This window comes from Bufo bufo, chromosome 7 (assembly GCF_905171765.1).
Source record: "Bufo bufo chromosome 7, aBufBuf1.1, whole genome shotgun sequence".
NCBI classification, from domain to species: domain Eukaryota; kingdom Metazoa; phylum Chordata; class Amphibia; order Anura; family Bufonidae; genus Bufo; species Bufo bufo.
Window position 1 is genome coordinate 86175011 of NC_053395.1, and position 22891 is coordinate 86197901.

Consider the following 22891-nt stretch of genomic DNA (forward strand, 5'->3'; position numbering starts at 1 on the left):
CTTCTCCGCAACACCAGCTCCCACGCCACTCTCCTCATCACTACTTGCCCGCCTAGCGGAGGAAGCGGCGGATGTCTCCTCCACATCTTGGCTGGCCAGTAGCTGCTAACTGTCCTCTAGTAGCTCGTCCTCGCTGTATAGTGGGGCTGAGCCCACAGCATGTAATACTTCTCTGGTTGAGGAAACAGAAAAGGACAGAGGCAGGTTGAGGACAGGGGAGGGCACAGGGCCTGCTCCTGGGCCATGCCAACTAAGGGTTGTGTCTGACGAACCCACCGACTCTTGGCTGGGGGTGTCGGATGTCACTTGGGACGAAGTGGATGATTTAGTCAACCATTCAAGGACCGCCGGGTTGCTGGTCAAGACGCGCCCACTAGTTGACACCGGGAGCTCGTGCCTCTCGCTGCGACTCCTGCTGCCACGCCCCCTTACTCTGCTGCGACCTGTGCCTGCACCAGAAACATTTAGGCCTCTGCCACTCCCCTGGCACTTCTCTGTCTGACATACTGTTAGATCAAATAAATAAATAGGAAATTAAAACACCCCAAAAAATTCATTAATTTTCTGACTTCACGACACAATGGCTTATAAGCCCCTTTTTTTCCCACTAATACAGGCCAAAAAGGGCTGTAATTTTCTCACTTCACCACACAACGGCAAATACTTTTTTTGTGCCAGTAATACACGCAAAAAAGGGCTTTAGAACATATAACTGTACCGCTGAACGGCAAATATATTTTTTGTTTTTACACTTATACACTCCACAAAAGGGCTTTAGAACATATAACTGCACCGCTGAACGGAAAATAGGCCCTTATTTTTATCCACTTATACGTGACACAAAAGGCTTTAGAACATATAACTCCACCGCTGAACAGCAACTATATTTTTCTTTTTTCCACTGATACACTCCACAAAAGGGCTTTAGAACATATAACTGCCCCGCTGAACGGCAAATAAAAAGCCAAAAAGGGCTGTAATTTTCGCACTTCACCACACAACGGCTAATAAGCCCTTTTTTCCCCCACTAATACAAGCAAAAAAATGTGTTTGGACATATAACTGCACTGCTGAACGGCAAATAGGCCCCAATTTTTTTCACTTATACTCGACAAAAAAGGCTTTAGAACATATAACTGCACTGCTGAACTGCAAATTGTTTTTCTTTTGCCACTAATACACGACAAATGAGTATTACACTCACCGGTAATCCGGTTTCCTGGAAGTCTCCATGACACCACATCCTGAGACTTTCTTCCTCTGATAGGACAGGAAAAAACACAGAGAGGTTTAAAACCCGACCCCTTCCCTCCATCGCCAGTGTATTTTAACGAGACAACCCCAGGATGAAGGGATAACGTAACTTAAATTATTGGAAATCCATCACTGAAAAAATTTGGGTGGGAAGTATGTGGTGTCATGGAGACTTCCAGGAAACCGGATTACCAGTGAGTGTAATACTCATTTGTCGTGTATTAGTGGCAAAAGAAAAACAATTTGCAGTTCAGCAGTGCAGTTATATGTTCTAAAGCCTTTTTTGTCGAGTATAAGTGAAAAAAATTGGGGCTATACGTCCGAACGCCATATCCTAGTTAGAAAAAACATCTAGTTTGTAATGTTTGGAAAAGGTGTGGACCCTCTTCCAAGTTACCACTCTACAGATTTGTTGTAGAGAGGCTGATGACCTTTCTGCCCAAGAAGCGGCCATGCCTCTTGTCGAATGTGCTCTAAGGGAATAAGGGGCTTCTTTCCCTTTGATCTTATAAGCTTCTGAGATGGCAGTTTTTATCCATCTTGAAATAGAACTTTTTGCTGCCTTTTTCCCTTTATTAGGCCCAGAAAATTGGATAAAAAGATTCTTGTCGATTCTCCACTGTCTAGTTGTTTCTAGGTATTTTAGAACTGCCCGCCTGACGTCTAAAGTATGGAAGGTAGCTTCTTGGTCATTTTTGGGATTGGCACAGAAGGAGGGAAGTACGATGTCCTGTGACCTATGAAAGGTAGATACTACCTTTGGTAAAAAGGTTGGGTCTAACCAAAATACCAGCTGTGATTTTCACGCATCACTTATGCGTTGCGTGAAAATCGCAGCATGCTCTATATTGTGCGTTTATCACGCAACGCAGGCCCCATAGAAGTGAATGGGGCTGAGTGAAAATCGCAAGCATCCGCAATCAAGTGCGGATGCGGTGCAATTTTCACGCATGGTTGCTAAGATGACAGTCTATTCACTGTATTATTTTCCCTTATAACATGGTTATAAGGGAAAATAATAGCATTCTTTAATACAGAATGCTTAGTAGGTGGTCAATTGAGGGTTAAAAAATAAAAAATAATTAACTCACCTTCTCCTCTTAATCGCGTAGCTGCCGGTCTCTTCTTACTTCTTTAATTATGAGCTGCCGGCTAAAGGATCCACTGTGATGGATCATGTGATTGGACCATGTGATCTGATGTCACCACAGGTCCTTTAGCCGGCAGCTCATGATTAAAGAAGTAAGAAGAGACCGGCAGCTACGCGATCAAGAGGAGAAGGTGAGTTAATTATTTTTTAACCCTCAATTGACCACCTACTAAGCATTCTGTATTAAAGAATGCTATTATTTTCCCTTATAACCATGTTATAAGGGAAAATAATAACATCTACACAACACCGAACCCAAACCTGAACTTCTGTGAAGAAGTTCGGGTCTGGGTACCACAGTCAGTTTTTTATCACGCGCGTGCAAAACACATTGCACCCGCGCGATAAAAACTGAACAACGGAACACTATCGCAGTCAAAACTGACTGCAATTGGGTACCTACTCGCGCGGGTTTGCCGCAACGCATCCGGACACGCTCGTGTGAAGTCAGCCTTAGGTGAAATTGAGCCCGCGATACTGCCGTGATACATGAAGAAAGGCTGCCTAGAACTTTCATTGCTGTTCGAATGGAGCAGAATTTTTTCTTTTTGAATTCCTTTAATAGGATTTGTAGCTTTTTTATTTTCGCAGGTGGCAGGAATGATCTTTGAGATATCGAGTTCAAATATACCCCTAGGAATATTTTTTGACTGCTTGGAGATAGGTCTGATTTTTCCCAGTTGATGATCCATCCCAGGGACTGGAGATGGTTCAGAACTGTTTGAATGTGGCTTGATAATAGAACCTTGTTGTCTGCAACAATCAGAAGGTCGTCTAAGTATGGGATGACGTTGATTGCTTGCTGCCTTAGGTCCGCCACTACCTCCGCCATGATTTTCGTGAATATTCTTGGTGCTGCAGAAATCCCGAAGGGGAGACACGTAAACTGGTAATGTTGGATCTGACCTTTTGATTGGATTGCGAATCTCAGGAATTTCCTCGATTCCCTGTGTATCTGGATGTGATAGTACGCATCTCTTAAATCGATCGAGGCCATTGCGGCGCCTTTTTTTATTAGTTTTACCACCGATCTTAGAGTCTCCATTTTGAACCTTTGATACGTGACGTATTTGTTCAATGGTTTTAAGTTTATTATGACCCGTGATTTCCCATTTGGCTTTTTTTACTATAAATAAACGGGAATGATGGCCCTGTTCTAATTGATTTGCCGGAACAGGTTCTATAGTGGCTAAGCTTAGTAAATCTCTTATGTCTTTTTTTAAGGTACATAGCTGAGAGGGAGGAAGGTTGGTGATGACAAATTTTTGTGGAGGGGGAGAGTCTAACTCTATCCTGTAACCCTCTTTTATAATGTTTAGTACCCATGTGTTTGATGTTACCTGCTCCCATGTTTTTAAAAAGGAGCTGAGTCTCCCCCCTACCTGTCTGGCGTCATTGTTTGGGGTTAGTAGAGGAGGGTTCTCCTCTGTTGGGGTTAAATAGAAAATTCCTTCCTTTTCCCCCTTTTGCGTAACTCCATCTCCCGGTTTTCCCTTTGTTCCTTTTATTTTCTGTTTGATACTGTCGGTCACAAAAATTCTGTCTTTTCGACCTATAATTTTCTTCTGGGAAACCTTTCTTTTTATTCGTGGCGACATCTAGAATTTTTTCTAGGTCTGGACCGAATAGATATTGGCCATGAAAAGGAAGGGAGATAAGTTTGTTTTTGGAGGACATATCCCCAGACCAAGCCTTAAGCCACAAAGCTCGCCTTGCCGTGTTGGATAAGACTGCCGTACAGGCTGAGAGCTTCACGGATTCTGCCGCTGTGTCAGCTAAAAAACTAGTAGCCATCTTTAACAGGGGAATACTCTCAAGAATCTGATCTCGAGGTGTTTTATTGACCAGGTGAATTTCAAGTTGTTCTAACCATGGATTCAAGGTCCTGGCTAAGCATGTGGAAGCTACCCCAGATTTAAGAAGGCCAGCTGTGGCCTCCCAGGTTTTCCTTAGAAGGCTTTCAGCCTTCCTGTCCATGGGATCCTTAAAGCGAACCTGTCACCAGTTTTATGGTGTCCTAACTAAGGGCAACATAAATAAGTGACTGATTCTCTTAGCAAAATGCTGGGTCACTTTCTTTATCTGACCCAGTCAATCTGCCAACATCTTGTATTGAAAAGCTCCAGCTGATAATGAGGAGTCCTGAATATTCATGAGCTCCTGACTCTCCCCGCCCACCTGCTGCTGAATGACAGTTTTTTCCATATGAACCAGCAGCAGATGGGCAGGGGAGTGGCTATAGCTCTGAAATAAATATACGCTGGACTCAAATCAGCTCATTAGCATGCGGCATGTGGCATCTTTGTGTGTATATTATGAAGTAACCATCTGTCACACCAGTAAGTGAATACATCTAAGGCACTTTTTAGTAGTTAATGATTGTATATAATTAGTTAGATTATAATCAAATATCCACATGACAGGTTCCCTTTAAGTTGTGCCGAATCCTCAAAGGGTAGGGCAGTATGTCTTGCAACCTTTGCCACAGGTGCATCCACTCTGGGGATAGTTTCCCAATCTGTGCAATCTTTCAAACTAAAGGGATATCGCCTCTTGATCCCTCTGGGAATAAAAGAACCTCTGTCTGGTTTTTCCCATTCTGATTTAATACATTTTTGCACATTATCTGGTACTGGGAATACAGAATTTCTTCTTTCCCCCAACCCGCCAAATATTTCCTCCTGTGCCGTCTTGTGTTTTTTTGGCACCTCCATTTGTATCGTAGCTCTGATAGCTTTTATGAGTTCCTCAATGTCGTCTGGATTGAATAAATATCTTTTATATTAATTATCTTCATCCGAAGATGCGTACGGTTTTTGTATAGACTCAGATTCTGAGCCTTCTAACACATCAGAGTCTGAGTCTGAAACCGGATTGCGAGTATCGCGAATGCCTTGGGGAGGGATCCTAGTGGGAGCTGGGTCTCTAGATGCAAAAGCGGACTGGACATCCTCCTTTACTAGAGTTCTGATATCTTCAAGAAAACTAGAGGATTCAGCTTTAACAATATTGGAAGTGCACTCTTTGCATAAGAGTTTAGACCCAGTACTGGGCAACCGTTTATAACATATTCCGCACTTTCTTGTTTTCTTAGGAGCAGAAGCAGAATCCTTTTCTCCCTGGAAGTATAAGGGAGAGAAGGATCAGCTAACCAGGGAAAATGAATGAATACCATGTGCCTGAAGTCAGGCTACTCACGGTTCCTGGATTTGATGCAGGCTCGGCTCCAGAGCCCGGCGTAATAGGGGCACTCATGCTCGCTCCCGAATCGCCAAAGTCCCAGTGATAGCTCTCTGGGTGAGAGCAGGTGCTGATCGGACGCCATCCTGCAGATCCAGTGGGTTTTTATACCTTTTCCCTTCCAGGTCCTGCAGCGCTTGATAATGACGTCACGACGTACGGCTCCGCTCCCCAGCGTCTGACGTCATGTGCCGGAGGGAACACATCTTAGTGCCGCTCCGGCCGCCATCTTCCTTTCCCCTCTGCATGAAATCACCCTGGACCGCCGCAGAGGGGATCTTCGCAGGGAGCACAACCGTTTACGTCCGAGCACAGGCCATGGGAGGAGGAGGGAGAGCCGAACCTACGGATCCGACCTCGGCCTGAAACATGCAGGTGGGCCCGTATAGAGCCTCCATACACCTCTCCTGCTTCCTATCCTGATGGGACAGGAAAAAACACTGGCGATGGAGGGAAGGGGTCGGGTTTTAAACCTCTGTGTTTTTTCCTGTCCTATCAGAGGAAGACAGTCTCAGGATGTGGTGTCATGGAGACGACTGGGGAAAAAGGGCTTTAGAACATATAACTGCACCACTGAACGGCAAATCCAAAAATTTTTGGTGCCACAAATACACGCCAAAAAGGGCTGTAATTTTCACACTTCACCACACAACAGCTAGTAAGCCCTTTTTTTTCCCACTAATACAAGCCAACAAAATGCTTTAGAACACATAACTGCACCGCACAAGGGCAAATAAGACATAGAAATATTTCCTTGTAATAAACCCTGTTAATGCCTGTATCAAACAGCACTTGCACCCTAATAACAAGAACGGTTTGCTGGAATTACAGAGCTGTATAATGGCAATTTGGATCCCCAGTCAGTGCAGCAAAGTGTAATAGGATTGTTCCTATTACCCAGGCTGTAACCTCCCCTACTGAACCCTGTTCTACATAAATGCTGTGGAATGCTTCCTCCCTATCCTTTCCCTAATCTTTCCCTGAACTTGTAAATCGTTTGTTTAGCACAATGAAGTCTTTCCTAGCACTGTCCCTAGCGCCTGCTGACCTCTCTCCCTGCACTAAGTACACTGTAAAATGACAGAATCCAAGATGGCTGAGGCTATTTATAGGGCTGTGACATCACAGGGCTGGCTGGATGCTGATTGGCTGCATGCATGGCATTATGGGTGATCCTACGTTCCCAGAGTTCCTTGCTCCATGTCCTCATACGTGCAACGGCCATTTTAGGAAAAAATTTGATTCATTACCATGAAGCGTGAGTAGATTCGGATTTGGTGTGAATCGAATTTTTCCTGAAATTTGGAACGAATTCCACTTCGTCAACTTCGATTCGCTCATCTCTAGTTGCCACATTTCCCAACAAAAAATACTGGTTACACAAGTTAAACAGGTTGGTGTGGCTTAATATGATTGTAATTTGATCGCATTTTACAGATGTAGCAGGGTTAGCACTCAAACTCTTAAAGGGGTATTCCCATCATAATTATCACTGTTAAATCTTTTAATCATTTGACAGTAATAATTTTTGTAAATATATTTGAGTGACCAATTCCCACCCTTTAGGACAGTGATGGCTAACCTTGGCACTCCAGCTGAGGTAAAACTACAACTCCCAAGATGCCCCCCTTGCTTGGCTGCTCTCAGAACTCCATAGAAATAATTGGAGCATGCTGGGAGTCGTAGTTTCACCACAGCTGGAGTGCCAAGGTTAGCCATCACTGCTTTAGGAGAAAATTCATCCCCACTTACCTCATTGTTGTCATTTGGTCTCCCCTGGTTACGGCCACCACTCTTCTCCAGAATCCCTGTGGCCGCACATGCGCAGAAGACTCCTTCTTTTCTCCTGCCCGGGCCGCTCGCTGTCCTGAACGCGCATGCCGCCGCGCATGCGCCATGGTGACTTCTTCCTGGCCAGAATAGTACAGAGCCGCGAACGCGCACGCCAGCTCTGTACTATACTGGCCAGGGATAAGTCACCATGGCGGCGGCGTGCGCATTCAGTCCAGCGTGCGGCCCCGCAGGGAGAAGACGTCAATCAAGATGAAGCCCGCCCCCAGCCAGAATCCAGGAAGTGAATGGCGCGCTGGCAGCAGGTAAGTATGAAAAGGCGCCATGGGTATACACCTTTAACTCAAATTTCTTAAATCATCATGTTATCTTGAAACAAAAGCCATTGAAAAGCAATTGAAGGTGTTTGCTTAGTTTAGATAACACATCTCAGAAAGCATGAGTGTTAACTCTCAATAAAATCAAACTTTTCACTGTTGGGGACACCCTGTGTATTTAAGTTTTATTTAGTCTCTATTTTTAAAATGTTTCTGTGGGGATTTGAACTCGCAACCTTCTACATTAAAGGCAAGAATCTTAACCACTGGGCTATAGAGCTCAATGCTAAGTCATTGCTGAAAAACCTCATAGAAGTTTCTCTTGTGTTAAAAACCTCCTAGAAGTTTCTCTTGTATTATACAATGACCATGCTTGGGAATACCCCTTTCATGTTCATAACACTGACTCCATATATGGACACATCAATATATGGAGTCAGAGCAGGGACTCCTAAGCTGGGAAATTCCAGGCTCTGGAGTCCTGACTGTTCAACAATCTGATCTGCCATCTGCACATACTGAAGCAGGGGACCTCTTACAGGACCGGGGCCCTGGGCAATTGCCCAGTTTGCACCCTCCCCCCATGCCGGTCCTGCCTGAATGGCCACCCTACCTGGCCACTCCGCTCCCTTAATAGTGTCATCCACAGCGCCCTGCACCTTTAAAGCTGACCTACAGCAGCGAAGAAAAATGACTGGGTTGGTATGGAAGCCTGGTGTAAAACTGTGTATGTGGAGACTAAGGGCCTGCGACCTTCTATTGGCTGATAAGGGTCATGTGACCAGGCTTCTATTGGCTAATGCATTTTTTGTGTGAATATCTCAGGAACTGTACGTGCTAGAGAGCTGAGACCCAGTCTAAAGGCTTCCCGGACACCTGATGTACCTGTGTGCCAAATTTCGTGATTGTAAATGCGACAGTGCGGATTCCATTAGCGGACATACACACATACACTCAGCTTTACATTTATATTTCATCTATTTCATTTAATGTTTGTGTGTGTCATTAAAAGATATCGACAGTATCCACTATAACAGTGACATCTACAGTACCCCGCCCCTTTAACAGTGACCTCCACAGTGGCCTGCCCCCTTAACAGTAACATCTACAGCGCCCTCCCCTTTAAGGCTAGTTTCACACGAGCGAGTCCATTGCGGGAATCACGCTCCATGTGTGAATGTGATCCTCCGCCTGGACTTGCAGCAGCGTACGGCATTATCGTGATTTATAATGCTATGTGTCTCTGCTTGACCTTATTTCTACATAATCATACTGACAGCTTTATGTCACTATGATTCTGTGCAAAAAAAGGCCATGCAGAGACACATAGCATTATAAATCATGATAATGCCGTATGCTCCTGCAAGTCCAGAGCGGTGGATCACACTCACACACGGAGCGTGATTCCCGCAATGGACTCGCTCGTGTGAAACAGCCCTAACAGTGACCTCCACAGCGGCCGCCCCTTTATTAGTGACCTCCACAGTACCCTGTCTCGTTAACAGTGATTTCCACAATAACCCGTCCCCTTAACAGTGACCTCTACAGAGCCCTGTTCCCTTAAAATGTGACCTCTACAACACCCCATCCCCTTAACAGTGACCTATACAGCACCCCACACCTTAACACTGACCTCCATAGCGGACCGTCCCTTTAATTGCGACCTCCACAGTTCCATGTCCCCTTAACAGAGACCTCCACAAAACCCGCCCCTTTCACAGTGACTTCCACAGCATCCCGCCCCCTTATCAGTGACCTCCACGGCAGCCGGCACCTTTATCAGTGACCTCGGCAGCATTCTGCCCCCTTAACAGTGACCTCCACAGCAGCCAGCCCCTTCAACAGTGACCTCCACAGCGGCCGCCCCTTTATTAGTAACCTCCACAGTACACCATCTCTTTAACAGTGATTTCCACAACACCCCGTCCCCTTAACAGTGGCCTCTACAGCAATCTGCCCCTTAACACTGACCTCCATAGCGGATTGTCCCCTTAACTGTGACCTCCACAGCAGCCTGCCCCTAGGGTGGCCAGAGGTCCGGTTTTAGGCCTGACAGTCCAGCTTTCAGAATCCCTGTCCTTCGTCCGGCGCAGGGCCTGGACGGACACAGGGATGTTATTTTGAACAGCTCACTCTCAGACAGCAGCACTGTGCTTCGTGAGCTGCAGGGAGAAAGTCACCCTCCCTCCAACCCCTCATCTGACAGAAGTTGATTTTTACCTTCATTTTTTCAATCCCCGTTGGCTGTGGATTGGGAGGGGGCGTGACTTAGAGGGACCTGGGGGCGGTGTTTTTAAGTTCATCTTTTGAGGGTGGTCTGCCCCTAAACTGTGACCTCCACAGCACTCCACTCTCTTAAGTATCATCCACAGCGCCCTGCCCCTTTAAAGCTGACCTACAGCAACAGCAGTGAAGAAAAATGGCTGGGTTGTTATGGAAACCTGGTGTAAAACTGTGTGTATGTGGAGACTAAGGGCCTGCGAGCTTCTAATGGCTGATAAAAGTTATGTGACCAGGCTTCTTCTGTTCTATTGGCTAATGCATTTTTTTTAGAATATCTCACGCAGGGATGTCCTTTTCAAAAGATCATTTTCAGACAGCAGCACTGTGCTGTCTGAGCGTGAGCTGCAGGGAGAAAGTCACCCTCCCTCCCACCCCTGCAGCTGACAGAAGTTTATTTTTACCTTAATTTTTTCAATCCCTGTCGGCTGCGGAGTGGGAGGGGCGTGGCCTAACCGGATCGGGGCATGGCTTCATGGGTCCTGAGGGCAGGGTTTTTAAGTCCGTCTTTTGAGCTGAACTGTGACCTCCACAGCACTCTGCTCCCTTAAAGGGAACCTGTCATCAACTTTATGCTGACCTTACTGAGGGCAGCATAAAGTAGTGACAGAAATGCTGATTTCAGCGGTGTGTCACTCATGAGCTAAAAGCAAGTGGTTGCTGAGAACCAGCATCAATCATTGCAGCCGGGCCTCTACTTGAGAAGAGTCAGAGTTATTCATAATCTCCTGCTCTCTCCCGACCTTTTGCTGATGGTTGGCAGTTGTCTCCTAGAGAGAAAGGGAGAAAACTAGGTAGAAGCCTGTCAGTCATCAGCAGTGAGAGCAGGAATTCATGAATAACCAGGACTCTTCTCAGGTGGGCTTGACTCTTTTCCAGGCCCAGTCTACAATGACTGTGATGTTGGTTCTCGGCAACCACTTACTTTTAACTTATAAATGACAGACCACTGAAATCAACTCACCTGTCTCTACTTTATTCTGCTGTTAGTATGGGCAGCATAAAGTTGATGACAGGTTTTCTTTTAATAGTGTCATCCACAGCGCCCTGCCCCTTTAAAGCTGACCTGCAGCAGTGAAGAAAAATGACTGGGTTGTTATGAACACCTGGTGTAAAACTGTGTGTATGTTGAGACTAAGGACCTGTGAGCTTCTACTGGCTGATAAGGGACATGTGACTGTGTGTATGGCAGTTGGGATATGAAGAGAAAGACCTGCAGGCTTCTATTGGCTAATGTAGGTCATGTGATGTGCCATATTTGCATTTTTTGGTAATATCTCAGGAACGGTACATGCTAGAGAGCCGAGACCCGGTCTAAAACCTTCCCGGACACCTGATGTACCTGTGTGCTAAATTTCGTGATTGTAAATGCGACAGTGCGGATCCCTTTAGGTGACATACACACACACGTACATACACTCGGCTTTATATATTAAATTCACATGCGGTACATTTCTATGGTGGTCCCATTCCAATGAAGGCAACTTGTAGGAATCCATGCACATGCTGCAGAAACAACCCCATTAAACTTATACAGAATGGATTCCACATGTGAATATACCCTAAAAGAGCAATCAGCAGACATTAGTCTCCCCTGGGCAGCACAGTGGCTCAGTGGTTAGCACTGCTTCGAATCCGACCAAGACAGCATCTGAATGCAGTTTGTATGGTCTCCCCCGTGTTTGCGTGGGTTTCTTCCGGTTTCCTCCCACACTCCCGACATACTGATAGGGAACTTAGATTGTGAGCTCCATTGTGGACAGCAATGATGTCTATAAAGTCAGCGCTATATATGAGTAAAATAATAATAGTAAGTACTGTAGACAACGACTATAGAGCAATGGCACAGTACAACAGGAGGTTACAGTACCTGTAGTAAAGCGAGGTCCGCATCCTGAGCTAGCTGCTGCAGGTTCTTTACAGCACTTGCAGACTTGATAATTCTTACTAAGGCCGGAGAGCAATCCAGTGGAAGATCATTCAGCAAGCTTTTCTCATCCTTAAGGAGCAGAAGAGCATGATAGGGCCTAAAAGAAAATGCTATGTTAAGGATCCTTAAACACATTTTTTGCACTGGTGTCTATTTACCAGTTAATAAAGCCAGAATATGCTGAGCCGTGTTTTTTTGTTGCTTTTTGGGTGGTGTTTTTTGTACAGTAAATGGCTGTGGGAACTGATTTTACTGGCTTTTTCCCCCTACAGTGAAAGAGGTGTAAAAATGCCTGAATAAAAGCCCAGAGCTACAGCACGCTTCCTTTTTGAAAAGAAGGAAAAAAAGTTTAAAAAAAACCTCACCTAATCAAACAAAAACATCAGTAGCAAACAAAGAAAATGCTTGTGTTCTGCATTTGACATTTCCCATAGACCTTCAGCTTACAATGCAGCTGCCATTTTTACCACACAAACACTGCTAATAATGCAAAAGTGCAGAAAAAGGCCACCAAAAAGCAGATGAAAATACACAGATATTTTGAACCATTTTTCAGCAATTTTGAGTTTTTAGCAGTGTGTTTGCCCTCTATTTTTTGGCTAGTGTCAATTTTTTTCTAATTAGTGCCATTCTTTGTCTTCCTGTTATTTTTAAAATGCAGCTAGTTGAAGCAATGGCTTTTTTTCCCCTCTTCTTTATGGCTACATGCACACGACCGTTGTGTGTTTTGCGGTCCACAAATTGCGGATCCGCAAAACACGGATGACGTCCGTGTGTGTTACGCAATTTGCAGAACGGCACGGACAGCCACTGATATAACTGCCTATTCTTGTCCGCAAAACGAACAAGAATAGGACAGGTTATATTTTTTTAGCGGGGCCACGGAACGGAGCAACGGATGCCGTGTGCATGAGGCCTATAAGGAACAAAAACACACAAAAAATGCCATCCACACAAAAAAAAACACCACAAAACACATGCGATATGGAAAAAAAAAGCAGTTTCTATAACATTTTGTTAGTGGTAAAGGATGTCAGAGGAAATCCATGTGTGTAGGGGCACTCAATAGTGACTAAAAAGGGTCAAATGTATACATATTACATACATTTCTGTATTTTTCCTGAAATATTCAAAATGTATCAATATGTATAAACCCCAGTGAACTGCAGCTTCTGGTTAACGTGTGGTCCCGATGTGGAATGCAGAAGTGAAGGTAAGTGCCTTTTCTTACACCCTTCCTGTCCTTTGCTCAGGCTGACCAGCAGGGAACCTGAGCATGTGCATTGTGTTCAGTTAGCCTTAGATGATTTTGGAGGCTGCAGCATCAGTAGCTGACTGTAAACAGCTGAGGAGAGATTTTGTGCTGATGCTGCAAGCCCTAGTCTGTGCCTCCAGGCTGACCGGGCAAAATGTTGCTGTTAGTCAGCATGAAGAACTGTGTGGAGTATTCCGTCCTCTCCTTCGCAGGTGTCAGGTGGCACACACCCCGTCCTATTTACATTCTAAGGGCTCATGCCCACAAATGTAAGGGATCCATGCCCGTGCTGCAGACCGCAAATTGCGATCCGCAATGCACGGGCAACTGCATGCGTAGGGGTCCGCGATCTGCATCCGACGGTCCGCACCACAAAAAAGTAGTGCATGAACTACTTTTTTGTGGTGCGGAGGCACAGCCCAAAACACCACAGAAGCACTGTGGGGTTCCGATCCGTGCTTCCGCACCGCATCTCCGGATTTGATGCAGAATGCACACGGCTGGTGACCTGTGTATGCGCTCCGCAGCACGGGTACGGAGCCCTTATGTTCGTGGGCATGAGCCCTAAGACAGTTCACAGTGTAATAGGACAGTGACCACCTTTATTTAACAGTAATAGCCCAAAGTCTAAAGATGCACCAGCATGAGCAACTTCAGTAAATTTGGCGCATTTTAAATTTAGTCTGAGTGTAAACTAGTCTGGGTTTACTCTGTGTAAATATTAGGCAGGATTTGTAAATCTGTCCCTATGTGCACTAAATTGCTTGCTGACAGGTCTGTGTATTAGGAGGTTACACTAAATAACTGCTGGTGACAAGCAGAGTTTTATAGACTAAAAAGACTAAAGAATAGTTGCAAAAATATTCTAGGGGGTACACGACTTCTATACAAACATATTAATCTGTATTTTCCCCAGTAGTACTGAATAATTTAATTTTTTTCTCTTTTACAGGATCCGCAATATACAACAAAAGATAAGATATGTCCTATTTTTTGCAGTGCGGAGGCATGGACCCAAAAGCCCACGGAAGCACTTTTCCAATATTTTTTCTGCATGAACTTGTCATGGTTTTCAAGAAATCTGCTTGCAGTCATTTAGTAGGAACCCTAAGTGTTTACTTCCATTGGTTAAAAAAAAAAATCTGTCCTAGTCATTTGATGGACGCATAGGTGCTTGACCCATTACAAGACACCTCTCTGATAACTGTACTGTAGTCAGTCGTGCAACTATAATACTGACAAACTGCCCTGAATGTGGGACTAATACAACCAAGATTGTGAACCAGAGCTTAAATTTGCCATATAGACATTGTTTCAGCTACTCAACCATAGAGGCAGCTAGGCGTAACAGTGTCAGTGTTCTGGTACACAGGGCCTCTGCAGTCTGACTCAAACCATTAGAGACATGGGGGGATTTACTTAAACTGGCATTTAGTTTAAACCCAAGGTGCATTGGCACGAGAAAAAAAAAGTTTGTCTCCAGTGTACTTGCAGGAGTAGAACCTGGCAGAATAAAACTTCCTATTCACACTACTCCTGATAAAAACTGCACAAAATGTATGCTTGTCCTTTGCTTTCCAGACCCTATGTAACATTTTCAGAAGTTTAGCATGGTCAAAGCTGCTTAGAGACTCCCTTTAATAAACTTAGCTTATCTTTTGCTAAAAATCCACCTGACATTGGCTGGCGTAGATTTGCACTATAGTGTACAGCAGTATCTGGCACAATTTATAGGAAATTTGTCAACGGTGGCCCCCTCCCCTTCCAGTAAGCCCACTGACTTTTTTTTTAAAAAGAGGCAAGAACAGCGAAATGGTCATAAAGAAAACTGCTGCAAAATCAATAAATTCCCCCCACAGCTTTTAGGCCTCTTTCAGACGGGCGTTGCGGGAAAATGTGCGGGTGCGTTACGGGAACACCCGCGATTTTTCCGCTCGAGTGCAAAACATTGTAATACGTTTTGCACTCGCGTGAGAAAAATCACGCATGTTTGGTACCCAAACCCGAACTTCTTCACAGAAGTTCGGGCTTGGGATCGGTGTTCTGTAGATTGTATTATTTTCCCCTATAACATGGTTATAAGGGAAAATAATAGCATTCTGAATACAGAATGCATAGTACAATAGAGCTGGAGGGGTTAAAAAAAAATATATATAAATTAACTCACCTTAGTCCACTTGATCGCGCAGCCCGAAATCTCCTTCTGTCTCCTTTGCTGAATAGGACCTGTGGTGACGTGACTCCAGTCATCACATGATCCATCACCATGGTAAAAGATCATGTGATGGATCATGTGATGACCGGAGTGACGTCACCACAGGTCCTGTTCAGCAAAGGAGACAGAAGGAGATGCCGGGCTGCGCGAGCAAGTGGATTAAGGTGAGTTAAAAAGAAAATATTTATTTTTTAACCCCTCCAGCACCATTTTACTATGCATTCTGTATTCAGAATGCTATTATTTTCCCTTATAACCATGTTATAAGGGAAAATAATAATGATCGGGTCTCCATCCCGATCGTCTCCTAGCAACAGTGTGTGAAAATCGCACCGCATCCGCACTTGCTTGCGGATGCTTGTGATTTTCACGCAACCCCTATCACTTCTATAGGGCCTGCGTTGCGTGAAAAACGCAGAATATAGAGCATGCTGCGATTTTCACGCAACGCACAAGTGATGCGTGAAAATCACCGCTCATGTGAACAGCCCCATAGAAATTAATAGGTCGGTATTCAGTGCGGGTGCAATGCGTTCAACTCACGCATCGCATCCGCGCGGAATACTCGCCCGTGTGAAAGGGGCCTTAGTGTTTTGCATACTAGGTGCATATACTGCTCATGGGATCACACACTGAAACAAGTCATGTTCTTATCTCACCTGATAGACTTTAAACTTCTTTCTATTGCCTCTGGAGGAATAAAATTTGCTCCAACACAATGAATTTTATGTGGTAAGCAAAAGCTTACTTCCAGCCAGTTGTTTATATGAAGACGGACCACACCGGTAGTACAGAGGCTGGAAGAGAACAAGACACACGACATGTAAGTCCTGTACCAGGCACTGATGCTGTACAAACTGTCACAGAATGTATCTTAGTGACACAGAAGAGATAGCACTGGTGGTCACAGAGGGGCAATATGGTCTTGTGGATACTCAGGTGATGAATGTAATTCAATTAACCTGCTCAATGTTTGCTGAAGCCTCAAAACAGGGAAACAAACTGTGATGTTATAGCTAATGGCAAAGGACCACATTAATGTCACAAGACAAGGGTAATAAACACTGCATCATAGTACCATAATACAAGGACAATACATACAGTAATGTCACAACATTAAGATACAGAACACTGCACCATAGTACCATAATACAAGGATAATGCATACAGTGATGTCACAACATTAAGATACAGAACACTGCACCATAGAACCATAATACAAGGATAATACATACAGTGATATCACAACACTAAGATACAGAACACTGCACCATAGTATCATAATACAAGGATAATACATACAGTGATATCACAACACTAAGATACAGAACACTGCACCATAGTATCATAATACAAGGATAATACATACAGTGATATCACAACACTAAGATACAGAACTCTGCACCATAGTACCATAATACAAGGATAATACATACAGTGATGTCACAACACTAAGATACAGAACACTGCACCATAGTACCATAATACAAGGATAATTCATACAGTGATGTCACAACACTAAGATACAGAACACTGCACCATAGTACCATAATACAAGGATAATACATACAGTGATATCACAACACAAGCACAATAAACACTGCATCATAGTACTGTCACCGCCAGTTCTGTGAGAAGGTCTGTTAGACATTCTTCTCTACCTCTTGCATGAGGTTCTTTCTTTTGGTTTCACTTTGTCATCTCCTTTCCTTCTCCCAGCTGTCACCTATTTACACTAATTGTCTCCCTTTATATTCCCTCCCATACTGCCTCACTTTGCGGTTTATACTTCTTCCTGGATGAGTTGTTCACTGCTGGAGGCTGCTACTGCTGATTCCTCAGATAATTCCTTTTCCTTTATTTGTGTTTCCTTGCTGGCTTGATTCTAGGTGACCCTGACTCCGTCTGTATTAAGTGCAGGGAGCCGGTGGTCGTGTCCCCTCACTATTATAGGGTTTTCAGGTGTCACACAGTATAAGGTACGTGGGCATGCAATCGTCTACCATAAAGACCTTTGCATGGGCATAGCAGTCAGGGAGAGCTCTAGGGGTTTTATAGGGCTCACCCATATGCTCCTTAGTTTGTGATCAAGCCAGTTGGATGTTTATTTATAAGTTCCAGCTTTCTGCAACACCATCAGTGACAAGTACCATAGTACAAGGATAATACATACAGTGATATCACAACACTAAGATACAGAACACTGCACCATAGTTCCATAATACAAGGATAATACATACAGTGATATCACAACACTAAGATACAGAACACTGCACCATAGTATCATAATACAAGGATAATACATACAGTGATGTCACAACACTAAGATACAGAACACCGCACCATAGTTCCATAATACAAGGATAATACATACAGTGATATCACAACACTAAGATACAGAACACTGCACCATAGTATCATAATACAAGGATAATACATACAGTGATGTCACAACACTAAGATACAGAACACTGCACCATAGTACCATAATACAAGGATAATACATACAGTGATGTCACAACACTAAGATACAGAACACCGCACCATAGTATCATAATACAAGGATAATACATAGTGATGTCACAACACAAGTATAATAAACACTGCATCATTATACAATAATACAAGGATAATGCATGTTACAATGATAATAAACACTGGATCATAGTATCATATTACAAGAAGAATGTACACAGTGATGTCACAATACAAAGATAATAGACACTGGATCACAGTACCATAGTAAAAGGATAATACACATGGTGATGTCACAATACAAGAATAATACACACAGTGGCATAATCTGTGGAGCAGTGGTTGCAGCCAGGTGAATGTGACAGATCTGGTGTCTCACTTCAGTAATTTGCATTTATCATGTAATGAAAGTTAATACAAGGCACTTACTAATTTATTGTGATTATCTATATTGCCTCCTTTGCTTACTTGATTCATTTTACTATAGAAAAGAGCAGTGTCCTCTCTAGTGGACTGCAGGGGTGCGCATAGGCTGGTGCCTTTTCCTATAATGTGCACCCACCGCTGCTGGGTAGTAGTAACCCCTGGATATGAGCAATATGGACGATCCCAATAAATTAGTAAGTGCCTTGTATTAATGTTGTCTACATGATAAATGTCATTTGCTGAAGTGAGACAAACCCTTTAATAGACAACACTAGAATACCACCATTCTTGCCATACTGTACCATGTACATCTGCATACTATAGATCAAGCAGGTGAACCGCACAGTAAAGAACTATACTTATAGCAGCAGTATTTAAAAAGACCCAACAAATTAAGGAATCAATAAACCAAGTATAGACAATGTGTAATTACAAGAAGTGGCTACTAGATGGCGCTACATATCTATGCACGGCATACTCTACTACTGCAGGTCTCCCTCCCAAATATAGATTGCCTGCCTGCATCCAACTCCCCATTTACTGTGACGCAGGGACATACATTGGGGCACATTTACTATAGTGACTGCATCTGTTTTTATGTGTAAAAATGCTGACTTAAGACTTTTTTTTAATATTTTTAGTCACATTTACCACTGAAAATACCCGTTTTTCCCAACCTATTTATGTAGGTTCCTCTTATTTTGCGCCTGATTTAGTTGCACACAGTCTAATTTCTACTCCATTCCAGGGCTGGCGCATTTTCCTTCATCACTTTTGAGTAGTGAGTTGCGCCACATTTTCATGTGCATACTAATTAGACCAGTCTTAGTGAATATGAACTAATAACAATACGCCTAGTCTAATTTATGAAGTGCTGTGAGACTAAATAGTCGGCAAAAGAAAGACAGAGGAAGCAAATACACTTCAACTAGAGACAGTGGGGTTCATTTATCAAGGGACATATTACTATTTTAGTCGCACAGCTGGTGTTGAAACGTTTTTGACAGTTGGGTTGGACCGAAACCTGGCGGGTGCTGGGAACAGCAAATTTACTAACATGTAAATGTTGGCGAAAAAGTACGCTGTCCTGGGGCTGGGGTAGTTTTTCTGCCAGGAGCACAGCTGCTTTAGATTTAGACTAATTTATGATAAGGCACGTGCCTCGTCATAAATTAGGCGAATCCTCCGACAGCGCAAGGGAAAACAAAGACCAGCGTGAAAACGTCCACAAGATGAACAGTATTGTATATAACACACAAGTGCTGAACGCTCAGAAATATGTATGCTGAAGATAAACTGCAGTCTGGAAAAGCAATACAATGAATTGTAATCACTCAAACAACAATCAAGAAAAAAAGGTACTTTTGTTTTGGGGGGGGGCCCTAAGGGAGGTATTACACTGCCAGATCTTCAGACGGATAACACATCCATCGGCGTCCAATTGCAATACACAGAACAGAATACTCATTGCTCCCGTAGTCCTTCCTCCCTCATTCTGTTCTATTCACCATCGGCAGTTCATCCCTGATTACCAGATATGCTACTGATAATCCAGCATCTTTCATCCTGACGAAAGATTGCGATCAGCCAACGAACAAGTGTTTGTCATCGGCTGCTCGATTATACCACTCTAATATCAGGAAAGAGCGTTCGTATTCCTGATAATTTCCCCGAAATCGTGCATTGTAATACAGACCTTAAGATTATAGTGGGTTTACTTTACATCCATTTTTGCCACTATAACACCTGCCTATCAGCAGCTCTATAGGTAATGGTTAAGTCAGTCACTAGAAAATAAGATTCCACATGTGAAGGACACGTAAAGGTAATCTGTCACCTCCGGAAAGCCCTAGTAAGTACAGTAATACATGTACAGAACACTTGCCGCTGACTCCAGATTCGCACCCCCATTCCCTGCTGTGTGCCTGCAAACCGGCCATAGAATGCATTGAGAGGACTCCTGTGCACGTGAACATAAGGGCTCATGCAAATGAACGTATTTTTTTTTCGTGTCTGTTCTATTTTTTTTGCGGACCATATGCGGAACTATTCATTTCAATGGGTCCACAAAAAAACCGGATGTTACTCTGTGTGCATTCCGTTTCCGTATGTCCGTTCCGCAAATGATAGAACATGTCCTGTTATTGTCCGCATAACAGACAAGGATAGGACTGTACTATTACGGGCCAGCTTTTCCGTCCCACAAAATCCGGAATGCACACGGACGCCATCCATATTTATTGCGGATCCGTTTTTTGTGAACTGCAAAATACATACGATCGTGCTGTAAAGGAGAGGACTCAAGGAGAAGTCCATTCTGTGCATTCCAGGGCTGGTTTGTGGGCGCATAGTAGGGAACTGAAGGTGTGTATTAGGCCTGCACGATATATATCACTAAAGCAATCGTATCGCGATAATCGATGATTGCGATATGGCAATTTGGCCGACCCAAAAATGCTGCGATTACCTACAATGAAACACCGGCCCCGCACACTGTTGTATAATCTTATCTAACCTGTAGGCATTGTTAAAATATAATAATCATGTGTAATCCAGCTGTATTACTTACAACAAGTTCCGTAGCAGAAAGGAGGGGGGCCGGCGCGTCACTCACTACGTCATGCACCTGCTGCACCGCCCACTTTATGAATGGAGCCGGCGGCGCGGGCGCGTGACCTAGTGAGTGACGTGCCACCCGCCCTGCCTCCTCCCTCCTCTCTGCTACGGAACTTGTTGTAAGTAATACAGCTGGATTACACATGATTATTATATTTTAACAATGCCTACAGGTTAGATAAGATTATACAACAGTGAGCGGGGCGGTGCATTAGAATACAGGGACTGCACAGTTCCCCGCTGTCATTCCTAATCCAGATGCCGGCGCCCACCCCCTGTATTGGGGGTCATTCACACTGCAGGGACACTGTTATAGGGGGGGGATCTGTGCATGGCACATAGCATAAGATGCTATATATGTGTCATCCACAGATCCCGCTAAAGCAGTGTCATCCACAGATGGCCCCATCACAGTGCCATCCAGAGATCCCCATCACAGTGCCATCCAGAGATCCCCCATAACAGTGCCATCCACATATCCCCCCCATAACCGTGCCATCCACAGATTCCCCCCATAACAGTGCCATCCACAGATTCCCCCCATAACAGTGCCATCCACAGATCCCCCATAACAGTGCCATCCACAGATCCCCTCCATAACAGTGCCACCCACAGACCCCCTCCATAACATTGCCATCCACAGATCTTTTCCATAACAGTGCCACCCACAGATCCCCTCCATAACAGTGCCACCAACAGATCCCCTCCATAACAGTGCCATCCACAGATCCCCTCCATAACAGTGCCATCCAGAGATCCCCCCCATAACAGTGCCATCCACAGATCCCCTCCATAACAGTGTCATCCACAGACCCCCCCTATAACAGTGCCATCCACAGATCCCCCATAACAGTGCCATCCACAGACCCCCTCCATAACAGTGTTATCCACAGATCCCCCCCATAACAGTGCCATCCACAGATCCCATCCATAACAGTGCCATTCACAGATCCCCTCCATAAGTGTCATTCACAGATCCCGCCCATAACAGTGCTATCCACATATCCCCTCCATATCAGTGTCATCCAAAGATCCCCCCATAACAGTGCCATCCACAGATCCCCTCCATAACAGTGCTATCCACTAGGGGTGGGCGATATGGCCTAAAATCTATATTGCGATATAATTTTAAGCATGTGCGATATGCGATATATATTGCGATATATTGTTTTCTATATTTGGGGGGGCGTGTTTAAACTTTTTTTTACTTTTTATTTAATAACTATTAGTCTCCTTAAAGAGGACCTTTCATCAGCATCAAGTATGTAAACTGAATATACATACATGGAGAGCGGCGCCCAGGGATCCCCCTGCACTTACTATTATCCCCGGGCGCCGCTTCGTTCTCCGGTTACAGGCTCCGGTAAAGTCATAGTTAGGCTCCACCCATTTGAGCCTGCCGCGGTCTCCTTCTCCTATACTGTAGCGCTGGCCAATCGCAGCGCTCAGCTCTTAGCCATGCTATGAGCTGAGCGCTGCGATTGGCCAGCGCTACAACATAGGAGAAAGAGACGCCGGCAGGCTCAAATGGGTGGAGCCTAACTATGACTTTACCGGAGCCTATAACCGGAGAACGGAGCGGCGCCCGGGGATAATAGTAAGTGCAGGGGGATCCCTGGGCGCCGCTCTCCATGTATGTATATTCAGTTTACATACTTGATGCTGATGAAAGGTCCTCTTTAAGGGCTAGAACGTAGAACCCTTGTCATATTCACCCTAATAAAGCTCTATTAGGGTGAATAGGACTTTACACTCTCCCTGCTGCCCTGTGCTTTGTGCACACAGCAGCATGGAGCTGATCCCCCTCCCCTAAATGGTGCCATCCCCAGATCCCCCCCCCCTCCCCTAAATGGTGCCATCCACAGATCCCCCCCTCCCCTAAATGGTGCCATCCACAGATCCCCCCCCCTCCCCTAAACGGTGCCATCCACAGATCCCCCCC

At 44.5% G+C, this 22891-nt stretch overlaps 1 protein-coding gene across 8 annotated transcripts in view; it reads right to left on the reverse strand.

Moving 5' to 3' along the window:
• The window catches only part of NPRL3 (NPR3 like, GATOR1 complex subunit), a 149683-nt gene that overhangs the window by 61757 nt on the left and 65035 nt on the right, over positions 1-22891 (reverse strand). For all 8 annotated transcript variants that reach the window (XM_040439730.1, XM_040439731.1, XM_040439729.1 and 5 more), the window contains 2 exons: positions 16092-16229; positions 11903-12059 (listed from right to left, as the gene is read on the reverse strand). In XM_040439730.1, the coding sequence (XP_040295664.1) occupies positions 11903-12059; positions 16092-16229 (295 nt within the window). The remainder of the gene's footprint in view (positions 1-11902; positions 12060-16091; positions 16230-22891) is intronic.